We start from the raw sequence: 15,406 nt of genomic DNA, 5'->3' as shown, positions 1-15,406 counted from the left end.
AAAAAAAAAAAGCTCATTCACACATTAAAACATGATTTACTCTGTTTCATGGTAATAAAATAAAACAAGTTTCTCCACAGGCTAAGTTTAGTAAATGTACTTTTCTTTAAATCCTGCAGCCACTGTCATGCATTTCAACAAAACACTTTCTTTTTTTCTTTTTTTTTTACAGTCAATTATAAAAAGAACTTCAGTCCCTCCAACGTCTGACCTTTAAGAGCTGTAGTGGTCCAGCCCGTGCAATTCAACTCAACCACCAGGCCAACAGAAAAACAGTGAAACAGTCACTATACATGTTCAACTGTACTGGAAGTGCAGAACTGTAAAAGTACCATACAAAGTGCTTTGGTTTTTTCTTAGCAAATACATCAAAACCCAGTCATTCACTCACACACACTAAAAACACATCACTGTTTTAAGACAATATCAGTTTCAGTTACTGTTTGAACAGGAGTTAGAAAAAAAAAGAAGAGGAACAGAGACACTAGAGGGTCAGATTGGCACACGGGGTGCTACAATCAACCAACTTTATCAGTCACTGATGGAAAGTAGCCAGTGGCAAAATGGAAATTACAGTACGGGTTGTGTCATGCTTGCTTGGCACTTGTTTTGTCATTGACTATGTCCCTGTGAAGAGCGAAATATTGATCAATGAGAGAGAATAAATTCTGGCACAGAGAACTCCTGGATTTTTTTTTTTTTTTTTTTTACAGTTACAACGATGCTAACATCCTTCTTGTGCTTCTAACACACTGCCCTTATCAGTCTAGTAATGGATGCAAGTTACCAAAAACGGTATTTCAGTCGGTGGATGCTACTGTGTGTGACACATTATGGCGTAACAATAATGGATTTGAATAGTTTAATGCATTCGTAGCTGTAATGTTTAGTTTTTGCATGATGTCTGTGCTGGTTGCTTGACAGCCGTGGACAAACTGTTTCGCAGCCAATGTGTTCATGTTTTGGCTCAAGCCCTTAAAAACCACAACGAGGGCTAGCTGTGAACAAAGCTGTAAAGTGCTAAACTTGAAGGCAAACTGATAAAAATTGGGTGCCAAATATCAAGAATGCAAAAAATGAGTGACTTGAAATTAAAAAGAAAATCCAACAACAATAGAAGAGCAACAAATATAACTGATATTTTGGGTAGCCCTACAGTTAAATACGTTTTGAATGTATTTTCCATATAGGCCTATGCAAAATCTTGCAAATCATTTGCCTACAATGCCAGAACTTCAGTTCCACTTGTCAACACTGGGAGGCGCCATGTGCACAGCCCACATTGCTTTGGATGCAATTCCTTGACTGTGTAACAATTCACTAATCCTGGCTCAGTTTTGTCGCTGACAATATCATAGTTTAGGATAATAAAAATGGAAATAGTAACTGAAAAACTCAAAATAATATGTACTGCCAGCCACTTCATTATAGTCATATTCTTCCAAAACTACTGCTTGCTGAACACAATTAAATGGGCTGTGCAACGCCAGCTGAAAGGAGTGCTACGTTTACAATAACAATGATAGAGTCACTCAAAATGTCTGCTACATTTAAAGTTTCCTGCATAAAACCACGCATAGCTCCTTTCTGCCGTTACTTAGCTTACACTGCTTTGAAGTCTGCTATTTACTGTATCTTCATTTACTGTATTTCACTGCATGTGGACCTAAATAAAAGACAACAGAATAAACAAACAAACTAAAAAAATGCAGGCAAAACAGCATTGTCCCTGTAAATTGCAAGTTTGGCAAGATGTCTTACGAGACGTTGTCGTGTTTTCACGCTCATTCATCACTTCCTCACTTTCTTCACAAAAGAGGAAGACGGTTCCGTCATTTGTTGTAGTAGACCTTGGGTTGGCTGGTAAAAAGGACGTTTTTTAAAACTTCTCATTGTCTCTGTAGAACTTCATCCACAGTATGTCTGACTGAGAGACACAGAACACAAAGGACCGGTCAGAAACTTGGTTTCCTGTCCTCTATTAGAACAGTGACTCCGTCTTTCTGTCTCTCTCCAGTGCAAGTGACTGCTGTGTAAAAACTGCAGACTTTCTTAACACCCAGCCGCACTCCCGTGCTCCCCACCCTGAGGCTCGCTGTCACCCTGTCCGCAAAAACCAGAGTCGGTGGTGTTTGGTTGGTAGTGGGAGAAGGGGAGTGACAGAGGAGGCACCGAAATCAAGAAAAATAAACAAAAGGCCAAAAGAAACACAACTCTTGACTGGTGCTATGTGCCAAGTCTGAAGCGTACTCCAGAGACGCCTTCCTGGTCTGTTTCTCTGTCTTCTGACATTTCTTTATCAGAGTCTAAAGAAAACGTCCTGACTGAGTCAGTAGTGAGCTTTTTGGTGAGCAGACGAGTCGTAGCAGACACCGCATCAAATCCGCTGCCAGAATCAGTTCTGGAGAGTTCAGGCCCCCTGCTGCCGCTGTAGCCCTCCTCTTCCTCAGTTGGACTCTCCGTATCGGACTCTCCCTCTTCTTCCAAGGTCAGCTCGAACTGGAACTTGTCGGCCGCAATGGAGCCTCCGCTGAGCGCCGAGGTTTCCCCGGCAAGGGCTCCCTCCTCCTGGAACTCTGGGTGGGGTGAGGGGCTGTGGGGGATCATGCTCTGGTACCACTCTCTGTTGTCCTCCAGTGTGTCCAGGATCTCCTGAGCATCTGGGTGGACAAGGTCGGCCCACGTCTCCCACAGAGGATGAACAATGTAGTCAATGAAACCCACCTGAAAGAGAGAGGCAAGAAGTGGTATATATCGATATTTAACACTTTCTAATTATTTACAGTAGGTTTCATGACTTAAGTGCTCCAGCTTCAATACTGTACCTGGTTCTTCTCTATTGAGGCGTTGTGTTTGTCACACATGGGGCTGATTTCCATGCCCTTGTCTCTCTCCCTGTCCCCCTGGGTGAAGAACTCCACCATGATGCGGTCTGTCCACTGCCGGTACACCTCCAGAGGCTTAGTGGGGTTGCTCAGATCTGCACAGTGCACCATGTTCTGAAGGACCTGCGGTGGGGAAAAAAACACGTTGAAAACATATTCATTTTCAGTTGTTTTGTTCCACCATGACCTGACTTGACTTGAAGCAGTCTGAATTGATTTTTGTTTACTTGGGGAGAGCATAAAAAGCTGTAAACACTTCATAAAGTGGTGGGGGTGAACTGTTAGCAGACAGTTGCTTATTTAGACACACAGCAGACATGAAGTAACGTTAGCATTGATTTGGAGTTGTGTTTCTGGCCAGCTGATTGATGTAAGTTCAATATTCACTCGTCTTTTAGTTCTGTTTTGGTTTTGATCAACTCTTGAGGGAAACATTTGGCTCTTTAGCAGCAATGTTCACCAGCTACTTGTAACTTTGTCTGCCATTTGGTACTAAGTAGGTAGTGTAGAGTGGGTTTTCAGAGATTTTATGTTGAAAACACCTGCCTGCTGGAAACAGGGTTGATTAGCGGGGAAGCTGAACCAAAACTGTGAAGTTGGAGTCTGTAAAAATAGGGCTGTGTTTTGGCAAAAATCTGGCGATACAATACGTATCAGAATACAGGGGTTACAATTCAATATCTCGCGATATATTGTGATACTGTAAGCAAGGTGATATGTATTTTTTAAATCTAATTTTAAGAAAACTTTTATAGTTTAAGCTCCGCTTTAGGGGGACGCCAAAGTTCACAGGGGGCGCGCCAGGATTGGTCTGCTCTGAGGTTGTCAAAATCAGATTTGCACATGTATAACTAAAATCATAATAACACACTTACTGGATAATCTATATAAAAATCTCTTTATAAAACTATTTAAAAAGATATATTTTTTTTGCTACTTAGTAGGCCACATTCTGTTTAAACCCAGTATTAGTGCGCAGTTGCAGATAAAGATCAGGCTAATATTATTATACTATTTGTAGAATTAGATTCTACTGGTGGCTGCGTAGGATTGTTTCTGAGTCCTGTGATCCAAACATTTCCAAAAGTAAAAATGTATTGGAAAAACAAGGATGTAATCATTTACCATATTCACATGATTTTATTCAACGATTAAACAAATGTTTTTATCAGCTTTTCTTAGATACAAGTAGAGGGGGATTCAAGGAAAATAGTTTGGGAACCACTAGTGTAAAGAGCACACCACCATATGCATAAAATCTGAGTAAAAAAGTTAAATTTGTATGCAATCAGAACAGTTTGATCTGAATTTATTTATTCATTTATCACAGTCCCTGTAACATCCAACATCATAGCACTACTCTGAGCGGGCACATACACTGAGCGGGCGCATCTCTCTGCCAATGAAATAAAGTTTTGACTGAGTTCATCTTTGCATGTAAACTATTAATTAAAAATCGATATAGTATCACAAAACATGATATTGCGATACTCTATATTTTTGATATTTTCTTACACCCCTATGTAAAAACTAAAACAATGAGCTAAAAGATGCTAAAATTCTCTGTAGAAATGAGGGGAACTGCAAAATGTGTCACATGTTACATAACGCTTTGTAATTGTATAGAAATTTTGATTAACCAACAATGAATAATTGGCAAAATGCTTCTCACCTGTATGCGGTCTGAGTAGTTATCCAGCAGCAGGACTCCTAGACTGGTGACTTTCTTGGTCTCCACCATTGTTTTCAGGTCTGCCAGTAGGTTCATGTGTTTAGACATATCTGTGGCCAGCACCTGTGGGTTAACCAATTTAATTAAAACAACTGATCTGAAGAAAACACTGTGTTAACTTAAAACTTAACAGAAACAGTACTATGTATGCAATCTCAAGCGTCTTACCATGTCAATGACCATTTTGCGCAGCGAAGGTCTCTGCTTTTTGCTGAGGTTCTGAAAGATGTCACAGTTATCTTCCTGCAGAAGCTTAAAGCCAACAGCCAGGTGGTGATTCTCCAGCACCGATGAGTCGTTGTACATCAGGGCCAGTTCTGAATCTGAAGGCAAAACATTTAAAATAAGTTTACAGACAGCACTGTAAACCACCTGAATGGGAAAGAAATGTATGCAGAAAAACAACTCTACACAGACCCGTCTTCCACACAGTTAAATACACTCAGCTCCCACGCACGTTCACATAATCCCTGTGGAGCTATGCAAACTCACTGGTGTTGATGAGAAACTGATTGGAAACTCCGGGGTGATCAACATCATGGATGGCGCTTGCAAACAGAGCGGCGAGGATCTCCAGATCAGTAAACACAGCCTTGGACAACACAAGAAGGCAGGGACTGTCAATACGTGTGTGTGTACAGTATTCTCAACATGTACAGATCCTACTGTTTTGGTTTTAATGATGACGTCTGTATCTTTATCTTTCCCTAGGATGAATTATTAGGGTGTCTACCTCCAGAGCAGGCGTAGACAGTAAGACGTGTGTGGACTGGACCACGTCTGCAGCATGGATGTTGTTGTGGTAGGCCACGTCGGCATGGTAATGATCCTCCAAAGTCATCACGAAGGTAATGAAAGTGTCCGCTGGGATCTTAAAGGACTTCAGCAGGTCACGCTCCTACAGCAGCAGGAGAGGATGAACACGTCAGACGCTGGGTCAGTCAAGGTAAAGCTAAATCATTTACTGAAATGTCTTTGTGACGTCATTGTTTCATTCATTCATTTACTTAGTTATAAAAGGACCATATTGTGCTTGAGAAAGTACAGTTGTTTTACCTGGAAGATGGTGTACATGGTGACCGTCAGAGGGCGATTCCCTGAATACTGAGAGACCTTGAAGACGTCAATACCCCATCTGTTTATGTCCTCCAACTCCTGCCGGTGGACAATAAGCGCAAATATATATCATTACAACACACTGTACAAAGAGGAACATGTCAAAAACAAATCTGAATGATTTGAATGGAGATAAACAAGTGTTGAACTCATACCTTGGCTAGGAGTCCTTCCTGGCTGGCGTTGACCCCAAAGCGAGGGATGGTGGAGGGGGCGAGGCTGTGGGTGGCCTTCTTCACACCGCTGATCTGGGACATGGGCCGCTTCTTCTTGTCCTTCTCCTTGGCGGGGGGAGACATGATGTCCATGTCATGTTGCTTCTCTGTCAGATGAAAAGACACACAATATTAATACTGTATTCTCTTAGTGATCACATTAGCAACGCTAAGGGGGAGACGCCCCAGGCAATAACATTGTTTTTCATGGTCAATTTTGAGATTTTGGGCTATTTTGGTTCAATAACATGTCTTCTTACAGACTAGTGGAAAGAAAACATCCAAAATACACATTTAGGTGTTTATTTTACTACTCTGTCTATGTGCGTCTGTTGATTTCTCCTAAATTGACCAAAAGTTAGCATTAGATAATGACTCATTTGCATATTTAAACATAAAATTCCAGAAAAATTGTGACACAAAAAAGAATTGTCTTAATGTAGGTAATCAAGTGGTGATATCTATTAGTTAAACATCTTTACCCTATTCACCTGTAGTATCTTGCAAAATGTAGCCTATGGAATTTTACAATACATATCTTTAAAGGCCATTTTCTCAAAATGAGGTTTTTCTCTCTCTAACTCTGAGCCAGAAATCTCCACTTTAATAGCATTTACATAAACCAAACTTCTCAGTTTCATTCCTATCTATATTCTGAAGGTTTGTACAAAAGGGTTTATTCATATATCATTAATAGCTTGATTTATAGAACATTTTATTCCTAAAAAAATGGCAAAAATAGATTTTCTAAAGGCTGTTGACAGTTTTTCCGATTTTTTTTTGTAAAAAAACAACACAACACAAAACTTTATCTGCATATTTAAACAGCAACAGCGGATGTTTGATGGTGATATTTATTAGTTCAATTTTTTACCCTTTTCACCTGTAGTGTCTTCCCTTAACAATAACATGTCATTTGTATGATACATATCTTTATGTGCAGCGCATGGATTGTGCAAAGTGAAGATGTTTTACCTAGGAAGGTGCTGGAGATGAACTCAGACACCTGGTTCCCCGAACGGCTGGTTTCTGACAGCTGGGTGAGCTCTCGGTTCAGCATCCTCTTGAACTGAAGACACACGCACACACACAAACATCCATGAGTTTGATCACACACATTTTTTACTAAAAAGCGAAAAGCGATCTGTCTTTCTCTCTACCAACCAACAAAATCAAATCAGGAGAAACACTCTCTTTTAAGAAATGTAAACTTGTTGAATTAGGTATGTTATATGTCCCTGTGTCTGACATGTTACCTTCAGGTTTGGTGTAAGTAGCGTCATTGCTTTAGTTAAATGTGAGTACAGATGCCACAAAGCAATTCACAACTCTTGATTTCCCTCTTCCCATTTTGAATAATGCTTAACTTACTAGAACTCATCACTAGGGATCACTCTGAGTAACTCATTTAAACACAGACAACCATTAACAATCTATAAATACACCTAGATTCTCTCTCTGAAGCATTCACATGTGCTTGTGTGTGTGTATCACGTCACACAGTGCAGCAGCCAATGATTGGACACAGAAAAATGCATGGCTGATCCTACTCGTAGTAAGCCTGCACCCAAACACACGCATGCATGTGGATCATGTTTATCAAATAAAACATGTACATTTCTAATTAAAGGTGTCCAGAGTGTCAGAGAAAGTCTCATCTAAACCACCGGTTGTTCACCTCTTCACACAAAAACGAGCAACATGTGAGCCCCGAGCAGTCTACATCCCCTCCCTCCCACATCATCCTTACCTGAATGAAGATCCACGACGCAGACATGAAATAACTCTCGTCTGGCATTTCAGCACAAAGTCAAGCACAAATAAAACTGAGTGAGAGAGCTAAGCTTTCTGGTCGTCCTGCCTGCTCGACAGACAGCAGGGACACTTTGTGCTCCTGTACTGCTTGCCTGAGCAAAATCCAAACTGAGCAGACAGTCCACTGGTAAGTGCTGTGGAAGCTTTGATTGCTACGAGCTGAACAGATGGAAATAAAAAAAGAAAAGCTGTTCAGAGATCCGTGGAAGAACAAGAGTGTGGAAGCATAGCTGTGGGAATGCTGTGGGATGCGAGGATGCAAGGCAAAGAAGCCACACTCCCTCGCTTCCTCTCACTCTCCCTCATTCACTCAGTTACTGCCCGCTCCCCCTGTGTGTGTAAACAGAGGGAGAACGAGGTACTCTAATCCCCGCCTCCTTCTGAAAATGCCTAAGAATAGCAGCCAATCAGGCTCCTGCTGCAGCAGAGGATGGGAGACAGGAGAGGCCCTCATAGGCGAGGAGTCACACAAAGTGGGCAGGGCTGAGTGTATTGGGGGCGGAGGTTGTGAGACACACCATGTGCACCAAGTTTGAAGAAGATATGAAGGAAAAGCTTTGAATGGATGGAGAGGGGGGGTTCATTTATGGGGTTAAAAATAAGAACAGTACACTGTACCACAAAGATGTGAGTACCACTATCATGATTGTAAACATAAGACAAATACATATTTTGGCCTCGCTCAAAGCAGGCTGTTGGATGTTGATTTATGAATGCTTCAAATCAAATCAGTGCTGGTGATCAGCTATGAAAAACATTCTGAATGGGCTTAAATGAGCGTTTCCTCAACTGAGCTATTTATACATTAATGTTTCAATGGACAAGAGAGGTCTTCCTCAAAGACACTTTCAGGAGTCATTAGAGATGAACAAAACTGTTTTAATATATTCGTCAGAGATGCAGAAGAAATGTTCCCAGCCTCCCGTGTGCCTGCATGGACGTGAGCATGTAATAGTATCCAGGCAGGTAATGTGTGTGACAGGAGGCAGTGTGTGTGTGTATACGATGGGAGGGAAGTGTGTGTGTGTGTTGTTTGTGCAAACATGGAGAGCATGTGCATGATGTGCGTGGGCGGTCCAATCGTGGAATCACATGAGGCTTCGGTGTGAGGAGAGGGATACACGCAGGAAGAGTGGATGGATTGGGGGGGGGGGGTGCCGTTTCATCTCCCACTACCTCGTTCACATTTTTCTGCACACGAGTGGGGGGAAGGGTGTGTCTGTGTGTCTAGTCTCTAACTTGCATGCATGAAACCATCCCGCTCATTCATGGAATAAGCCCCTCACCCATCCGCTGACGGACGGGAGATTCTATTCATATTTCCATGATGGATTCTTTGTATTAGATTTTTTAGGGATCAGTGGAGGCTAACTGCACTTACAGTACATCGCACACAATCCACGGGCTGGCTTAAGGTTGTACTTGGAGGCCACTCTAATTCAGGATGCAGAAGATTGCCATCCATTAATGAAAAACAGATGAAAATTATTAACATGTCTGCTTTTATTACCCGTTTTATAAAAAAAAAAAAAAAAATGCTGACGTATTTCATCTCAAGAGGGAAAAACAAATTCAATTTAATTAATTTGATTGAATTTTGGCCATTACGGTCTCAGAGAAGAGCGGCGGTGGAAAGAACGGCTTGACATTTATAGATATCTTAACAATCATGAGCTAAAATTGGACTTTGGTTAAATGCTGCTTCAATTGTTTGATTGTTGAACTTTTTCCATTGTGAGGAACATTAAAATATTGTATATTGTATATTGAATGTTCTTAAAATAAGCACTGGGTTCGACCTCGTTGAGCTCAGGGTCATCTACTGTACCGTGTTCATGGCGTTGGAGTCGGACTACCTTAAAAATGGCAACGAGATGGACATGACTAATAAAATGCTTCAGGGGGGGTGAATCACAGTACAGATCAGAGCACTGTAACCTTGCACTATTAAATGTAACCCTGAACAGTGTGGCAGTGTGTATCTACCTTTTATCCCGTGACAGGTGTGCATGCTCACTTTGTGTTAGTGTATTATGTTGAAGTACCTTGTTGGAAGCCATCTCGCTGACAGAGTGTCGAGTCTTCAGCGTCTCTAGTTGTTCCAGACACCAGTCCAGCTCATCTAGAGTCTCTATGGCCAGCTGCTGGTGAGGCTCCTCTGTACCACACAAACACAGCAAGGCATTATGGGAAGGATACAACTAAGAGGGCATTCATATACTGGTTACATTTCAAAAGGAACTTAAAATGGGCTGTAAACCTTCTGTTCTTGTTGTTTGAGAGTGGTGGAATATAGCTGAGTACATTTACTAAGTGCAAATTTGAGGTACTTGTACCCACTACATCTCTAGTTACCAGTTACTTTACATATTAAAGAGGACCTATTATCATCATTTGCAGGTGCATACTTGTATTTTGGGTTTCTACTAGAAAGTCCAGTCTGCAGTCTGCTTATGCAAATGTGTTACTTGGTGACATCACCACGTTACAGAAGAAAAGCCAGGACTTAAATCAAGGCTTTATAGGCAGTTCAGGAGCAGTGCTTCTGTTGGGGAGAGTAACTCCCTTTGGCCTGGACTTTGGGCTTTGTGACTTTGCGAACCTTTTACATGCAAAAAACAACTGTATAACACACTAAAATAAAGGGAAAAAACACAAAAGCATGACATATGATGCTCGGGCAGTATGCTCCACCTTGAGCAGCTACAACAGTTAAATACTGCTTATACATTAATGCATCAGTGATAGTAATGTAATAATATAATATATAATTGTGAGCAGGGGCCATTTTTTTTCTACTTTCACTTTTGATACTTTAATTATGTTTTAATGATAATACATACTTTTACTAATGGGACATTTTTTTCAATGCAAGATTTTAAAGGAGTATTCTTACGTTGTGGTATTGATCTGAATACTCCCCCCGCACCACTGGATATCATGTATTTTTTAATTTACTAATTCATTACTGTGACGTGTTACCAGTGACCTAGATTTCACAATTCACAAATTTAATCATGATAATGTCCTTGCAGTCTTTCTGACCAGGGTCAGTGTTGATAATGGGATATTGATGAGTAAACAGCCCATTCTAACACCAGCACCGACCTGCGAGACTGGTCTTGCACATGGATGGTGGGTTGCTGCCTGAGGATCGCGTTCTGTAGACAGAGACCATCAAAAGTCAGCAAGCAAAAGCCACTACTGTAACTACAGCATGGTTATACTTGTCAGGTGTGATACTGAGATCGCTAGAAGATTCATTTTCATACATTTTCTAAAAACCTACTTGCTGGCAGTGCGATCTTGCTGGTCCGTTATGACGGCAAAGTTACTTCGGACTGTCCTCAGGCTGGCGAGGACCTTTAAGATAAGAACAACAGATTGATCATCATCATCATCGACAGCTATCACTTCATTCATAGCCTTAAATGCTTGTACATGTCTTCACTTAATTCATCTTGAGCTAGATCTAGATTCTTCTTAATGTGAATCTCTGACAAGCCTTTGAAACGAGACACTCTGGCTTTCATCCTCCAAACTGAAGTGCTACGCCGAGGCATTCCCCCTCTCCCTTTCTGATGTTTTGATGGCATCACTGACACCCCTCTATGTCATGTCTGTCACTCCATCTGTAGTCAAACACTGACTCAGCACGCAGAAGGAGCCCACAGAGTATCCGGTGTCCAGGCATGACCCATGTAGCAGCCCTTATCGGCCAGCATGCAGATTTAAACAGCATGATCCAGCAGGATTGGATTCACCGCTTCTTTCACGGTGTAAAGTGAGCACAAGTGTGACGCACGTCCCACGCAAGAGCCATGCAACGCCAGCGGGACGCCTGGTCCTGTCGCAGGGCCAACACAGTGCTGAGGGGCTGTTCCGATGAGGCGGTGAAGCCCAGTCTCGTACCATCTGGAGTTTATTATTACAGTTTTTTTCAAAGACCTGCTGTCTTTAGCTAACAAGTGAAGTTTTCTTTTTATTCGACCATCTGGCAAATTTTCAAATGGCACAAAAAAGGGAAAATTGCTTCCAAAAAGGTTGAAAGGTTTCAGAGGACTCACCTGTGCAAATGGTGTGACAATCATGTCTTCTGTGTGTCTGCAATACAGAACAGAATACACAGGAGGAAAAGGCATGAAACAGAGACTAGACGACCAAACTATAAGCTCCTACATTTTAATAATTCATCGTTGTTAGATGAAAATAAACCAAATTGCGCCTGGTATCACTTCTAGTTTATTAAAAAAACAAGGTTGTCTGTGCTCATTCATCTCTCCCTCTGTCATCATTCTGTTAAAATGTTAAAAAAATAAATATATCATGCACTCTGTATAGTAAGGTTGGTGAGGAAACAGATTGGGGTAGGTGGAAGGGTGGGTGATATAACTGGTAAATAAAAACACAGACTTGGTTGTCTCTGATTAAGCGTCACATGCAAAAACAAACAAAAAAAGAACTGGGTGTTTTAGGATGGGGGGGGTCTAAGCGTTTAATATTTAGTCACGTTTGTCAGGAGGGAGGTGGGAAATGGCTCTGAAGCCATCTAAAGGGAAAGCAGGAGAGGGCTTTCAAGGGGACAGAGTCAGTGTTTTTATCAGTCAGTGTCTCACCGAGATGACAACCAGTTGACTTCCCAGTGCTTCAAGCCTTCTTCCCTTCAAAAACAGATAAGCGAGAGTCGATGAGGAGACCTGCGATTGCTTACTTTACAGACTTAAAGGTCGTTAGACATTATGAACTGTGTAGGGGGGACTGTTTTAGGCACATATTGTATGCACAAAAAAAGAAACAGCAGAGAAGAAATGTGTCCAATTTCTTGCAATCCTAGTGAAGCAGATTTGACACGAGAGCACTTGTGATGGAAAAACTGCTGGTTGTACTAATGATTGGGCTGGAGATCTGTGGGTTTTTTTTAGACACGCAATGCACAGCATGTTTTAATAGTGTCCTGGTAAAACTGAAAGACTGGGACAATAAATCAAAATTCACTTAAAGTAGACCCCTCTTATCAAATACAGGAAAACGTGCAGAATAGCTTTGATAGATCATAAGCCATAAAAGAGAAAGCACGCCGCCTAAACAGTACGGCCCTTTTGCTTCAGAGCGCTCTCTAGGAATCCAAAGAAAATGCCAAAAACACTAGTTTCAAATTTGCAAATGAAATTGAGACCGCAACTGTTTGCTTCAGCTTGTAAGGGAGCCAACCCTTAAACCAAGGCACCATCTGAATCTTCCAGTGTGGAAACCTCTCGGCACGAGGAAGAAAAAAACATTTAAAGACTCTTTTGGTTCGAGGGCATTTCACAGCAGTAGTCTTACACTGGCATCCCAACGTTAGGACCAAAGGCTTTGTACAAAGACGTCTCATGCTACACTTGTGATTACACTGTTATATATTGAGAGTAAAGACTTAATACCTACAGCATACTCATTCATGTCAGCATGTGACCTAAAGCACAACACACAGAACACTGTTGGTATTGGGGTTGGGGCTTAAAGCCTTTTTTGCATAGTGAGATAACAAGTTAATATTTTATAAGAGCATCACAGAGGTTTATTCAGCAATCAACATGCTTTTAATGGGAATTATTAAGACCTTGAATATGTTAGGTTGTGGAAAGCATGTCCTTCATTTTGTGTATTCAATTATACACTACATAGCATCAATACATGTCAACATAAGCACACAACATAGAAGTAGCCTACACGGTCTCATCCCAACTCATCGTCACACCATGACGCTTTGCCAGACCCCTTGCCGTCACTTTAAAGACGCAGTAAACCTGTGCTAAATGTTGTGAATCCAAACAAAAAAACGTTCTTAGGTTTAGGAAAAAAACATCGTGGTTGGGTTTAGAATTACTATGTTTGTGAAAATTAAAACTTGATGTTGTGAACGCAGGACACGAACGAATTGCTGATTGTAATGTGAAAGTGAAAGACTTGTGTTTGTTGGACCCATCCACCTCCCCTCCCATCCGCCCTGTGTGTGTTACGCTCTTTAAACTACGTCACCACACTCCCGGAGCACTTTCCCTGAGCATTTAATATTGCCGCGGATGGGTTTACATTGTTTATTACAGTCAATTGAAAGCCTGGTGCATCTCATACAGACACTAAAGGGTGCCTTGTGCGTCGGCATCAAGCGACGGAGGGCGTGACAAAGAGAATGGGAGAATGGAAAAATCAACCCAACCTCCTAAACACACAACAAATATAAAATATTGTATATTGTGTAGTAGAGTGTCTCCCGTTCACTAAGAGGTGCCATATCAACAGTATCGACTCGTGGAATGGTTGAAATTAACTTACAGGTCACTGGCAGTGGAGGAGTTTCTGGAAGGACCTTTGGGTGAAAGGTCAAAGTCAGAGTCGGAGCGGTAGAGGAAGGATTCCCGCCGCTGGCTGTGAGGAAAGTTGGCCTGTAAGACCAGACCAGAGCCAGGGCTGGCCTGGGGGTCCAGGGGGCTGCGGCCCACTGCCAATCCATTCTCCACATCAAAACTATAACAACAAGAGAGAGAGAGGGAGAGGGTGTATTAAGGTTAGATGACTCAAAACACATTTTATGGACAAACATGCAGATGTATTCCACAGCAGGGAAAGGAAATGAAAGAAGCAGCCTTCCTAGAAACCCACTTCTTGGTTTAGGGGTTGTAAAACCATTAACAAGTGGCTGTTTTCCCATTAAAATATTAATCCTACTGCTAGTTTGACCATATATAACACAGACTGTCTGCTGAGAGCATCAGGAAGCATGTTGTCCTGTATGAATCTGTTTCTGGATGCATCTGTAACAAATACAGCTCGTCATCTTGTGATTCTTTGTAGCATTAAATAGAAATATATATATGACTGGTTGTTACAATCCCAGCTGTGGTGTCCTATTGAATAAATTTGTTTTCGTGAGTGCAGCAGGCAATTTGGATGTGATAGTGAGACAAATACATGGATCAATGAGGACCGATCCATGGACTACTGGGGTTGCTCCAGTAACAATGAAAGGGAGAAATACAATACACACAATACTTCAAATCTAAAAATATCACTAGCTTTCATCACTGTGTAACAGCATTCAGACGTTTTTATCTCTTAAACAGGAAATAGAGTAATCTAGAAGGAAGTGTGACCATTATGAACCAAAATAAGAGCTAAAAATGACACATTTAGGAGGGTGGCACAAAGGATACAACAGTGTGAATATGTGGGAGTGCAGCTATCACACCGATATGTCCCACAAAGTAGACTAAATTCAGCAGCGCTGCATTTAAATGTGTCTGTGATAAGAAAAAACTAAATTAGACAGGAACCACAATGAGGGGGCGTTGAGAGCCACAGACAGAATGGATTCTAATCTGATGGCTGCAAATCGATTATCCTTCTGCCGTAGTCGGGCCAACCATTTTAACTGACAGCAAAAATCTCTCCATCTGCTGCTTCTGGAGGTTTTAGGAAAATCCCACCACTTCCAGCCAGCCTACTTGAAATGAAAAGTTAGCCTGAAAAACAACAACAATGACATGAACAACATGATGTGCACTTCATTTAAGGTGTGAAGCCTGCATGGCTAATGTCATGCAGGTGTGTGAACATCCAGAGGAGGTCTGCATGCGGTAAAGGACTGTGTGTGAACAGCG

At 41.5% G+C, this 15,406-nt stretch overlaps 1 protein-coding gene across 8 annotated transcripts in view; it reads right to left on the bottom strand.

Annotated features, from left to right (window-relative positions):
* pde4ca (phosphodiesterase 4C, cAMP-specific a) overlaps positions 1 to 15,406 on the bottom strand; it is a 59,843-nt gene that overhangs the window by 781 nt on the left and 43,656 nt on the right. For 5 of the 8 annotated variants that reach the window (XM_074650872.1, XM_074650873.1, XM_074650879.1 and 2 more), the window contains 15 exons: positions 14,082 to 14,273; positions 12,380 to 12,424; positions 11,831 to 11,867; positions 11,053 to 11,126; positions 10,872 to 10,924; positions 9,809 to 9,921; positions 6,924 to 7,017; positions 5,889 to 6,055; positions 5,674 to 5,772; positions 5,351 to 5,515; positions 5,110 to 5,209; positions 4,786 to 4,940; positions 4,558 to 4,680; positions 2,826 to 3,008; positions 1 to 2,724 (listed from right to left, as the gene is read on the bottom strand). The exon at positions 1 to 2,724 is cut by the window's left edge and continues 781 nt beyond it. In XM_074650872.1, coding sequence (XP_074506973.1) covers positions 2,227 to 2,724; positions 2,826 to 3,008; positions 4,558 to 4,680; positions 4,786 to 4,940; positions 5,110 to 5,209; positions 5,351 to 5,515; positions 5,674 to 5,772; positions 5,889 to 6,055; positions 6,924 to 7,017; positions 9,809 to 9,921; positions 10,872 to 10,924; positions 11,053 to 11,126; positions 11,831 to 11,867; positions 12,380 to 12,424; positions 14,082 to 14,273 — 2,098 coding nt within the window. In that variant the 3' untranslated portion in view covers positions 1 to 2,226. The other 3 variants (XM_074650875.1, XM_074650876.1, XM_074650880.1) reach the window with 2 other exon arrangements.

Source organism: Sebastes fasciatus, chromosome 11, assembly GCF_043250625.1.
Source record: "Sebastes fasciatus isolate fSebFas1 chromosome 11, fSebFas1.pri, whole genome shotgun sequence".
NCBI lineage: Eukaryota > Metazoa > Chordata > Actinopteri > Perciformes > Sebastidae > Sebastes > Sebastes fasciatus.
This window is presented reverse-complemented; position numbering and strand designations above follow the sequence as displayed.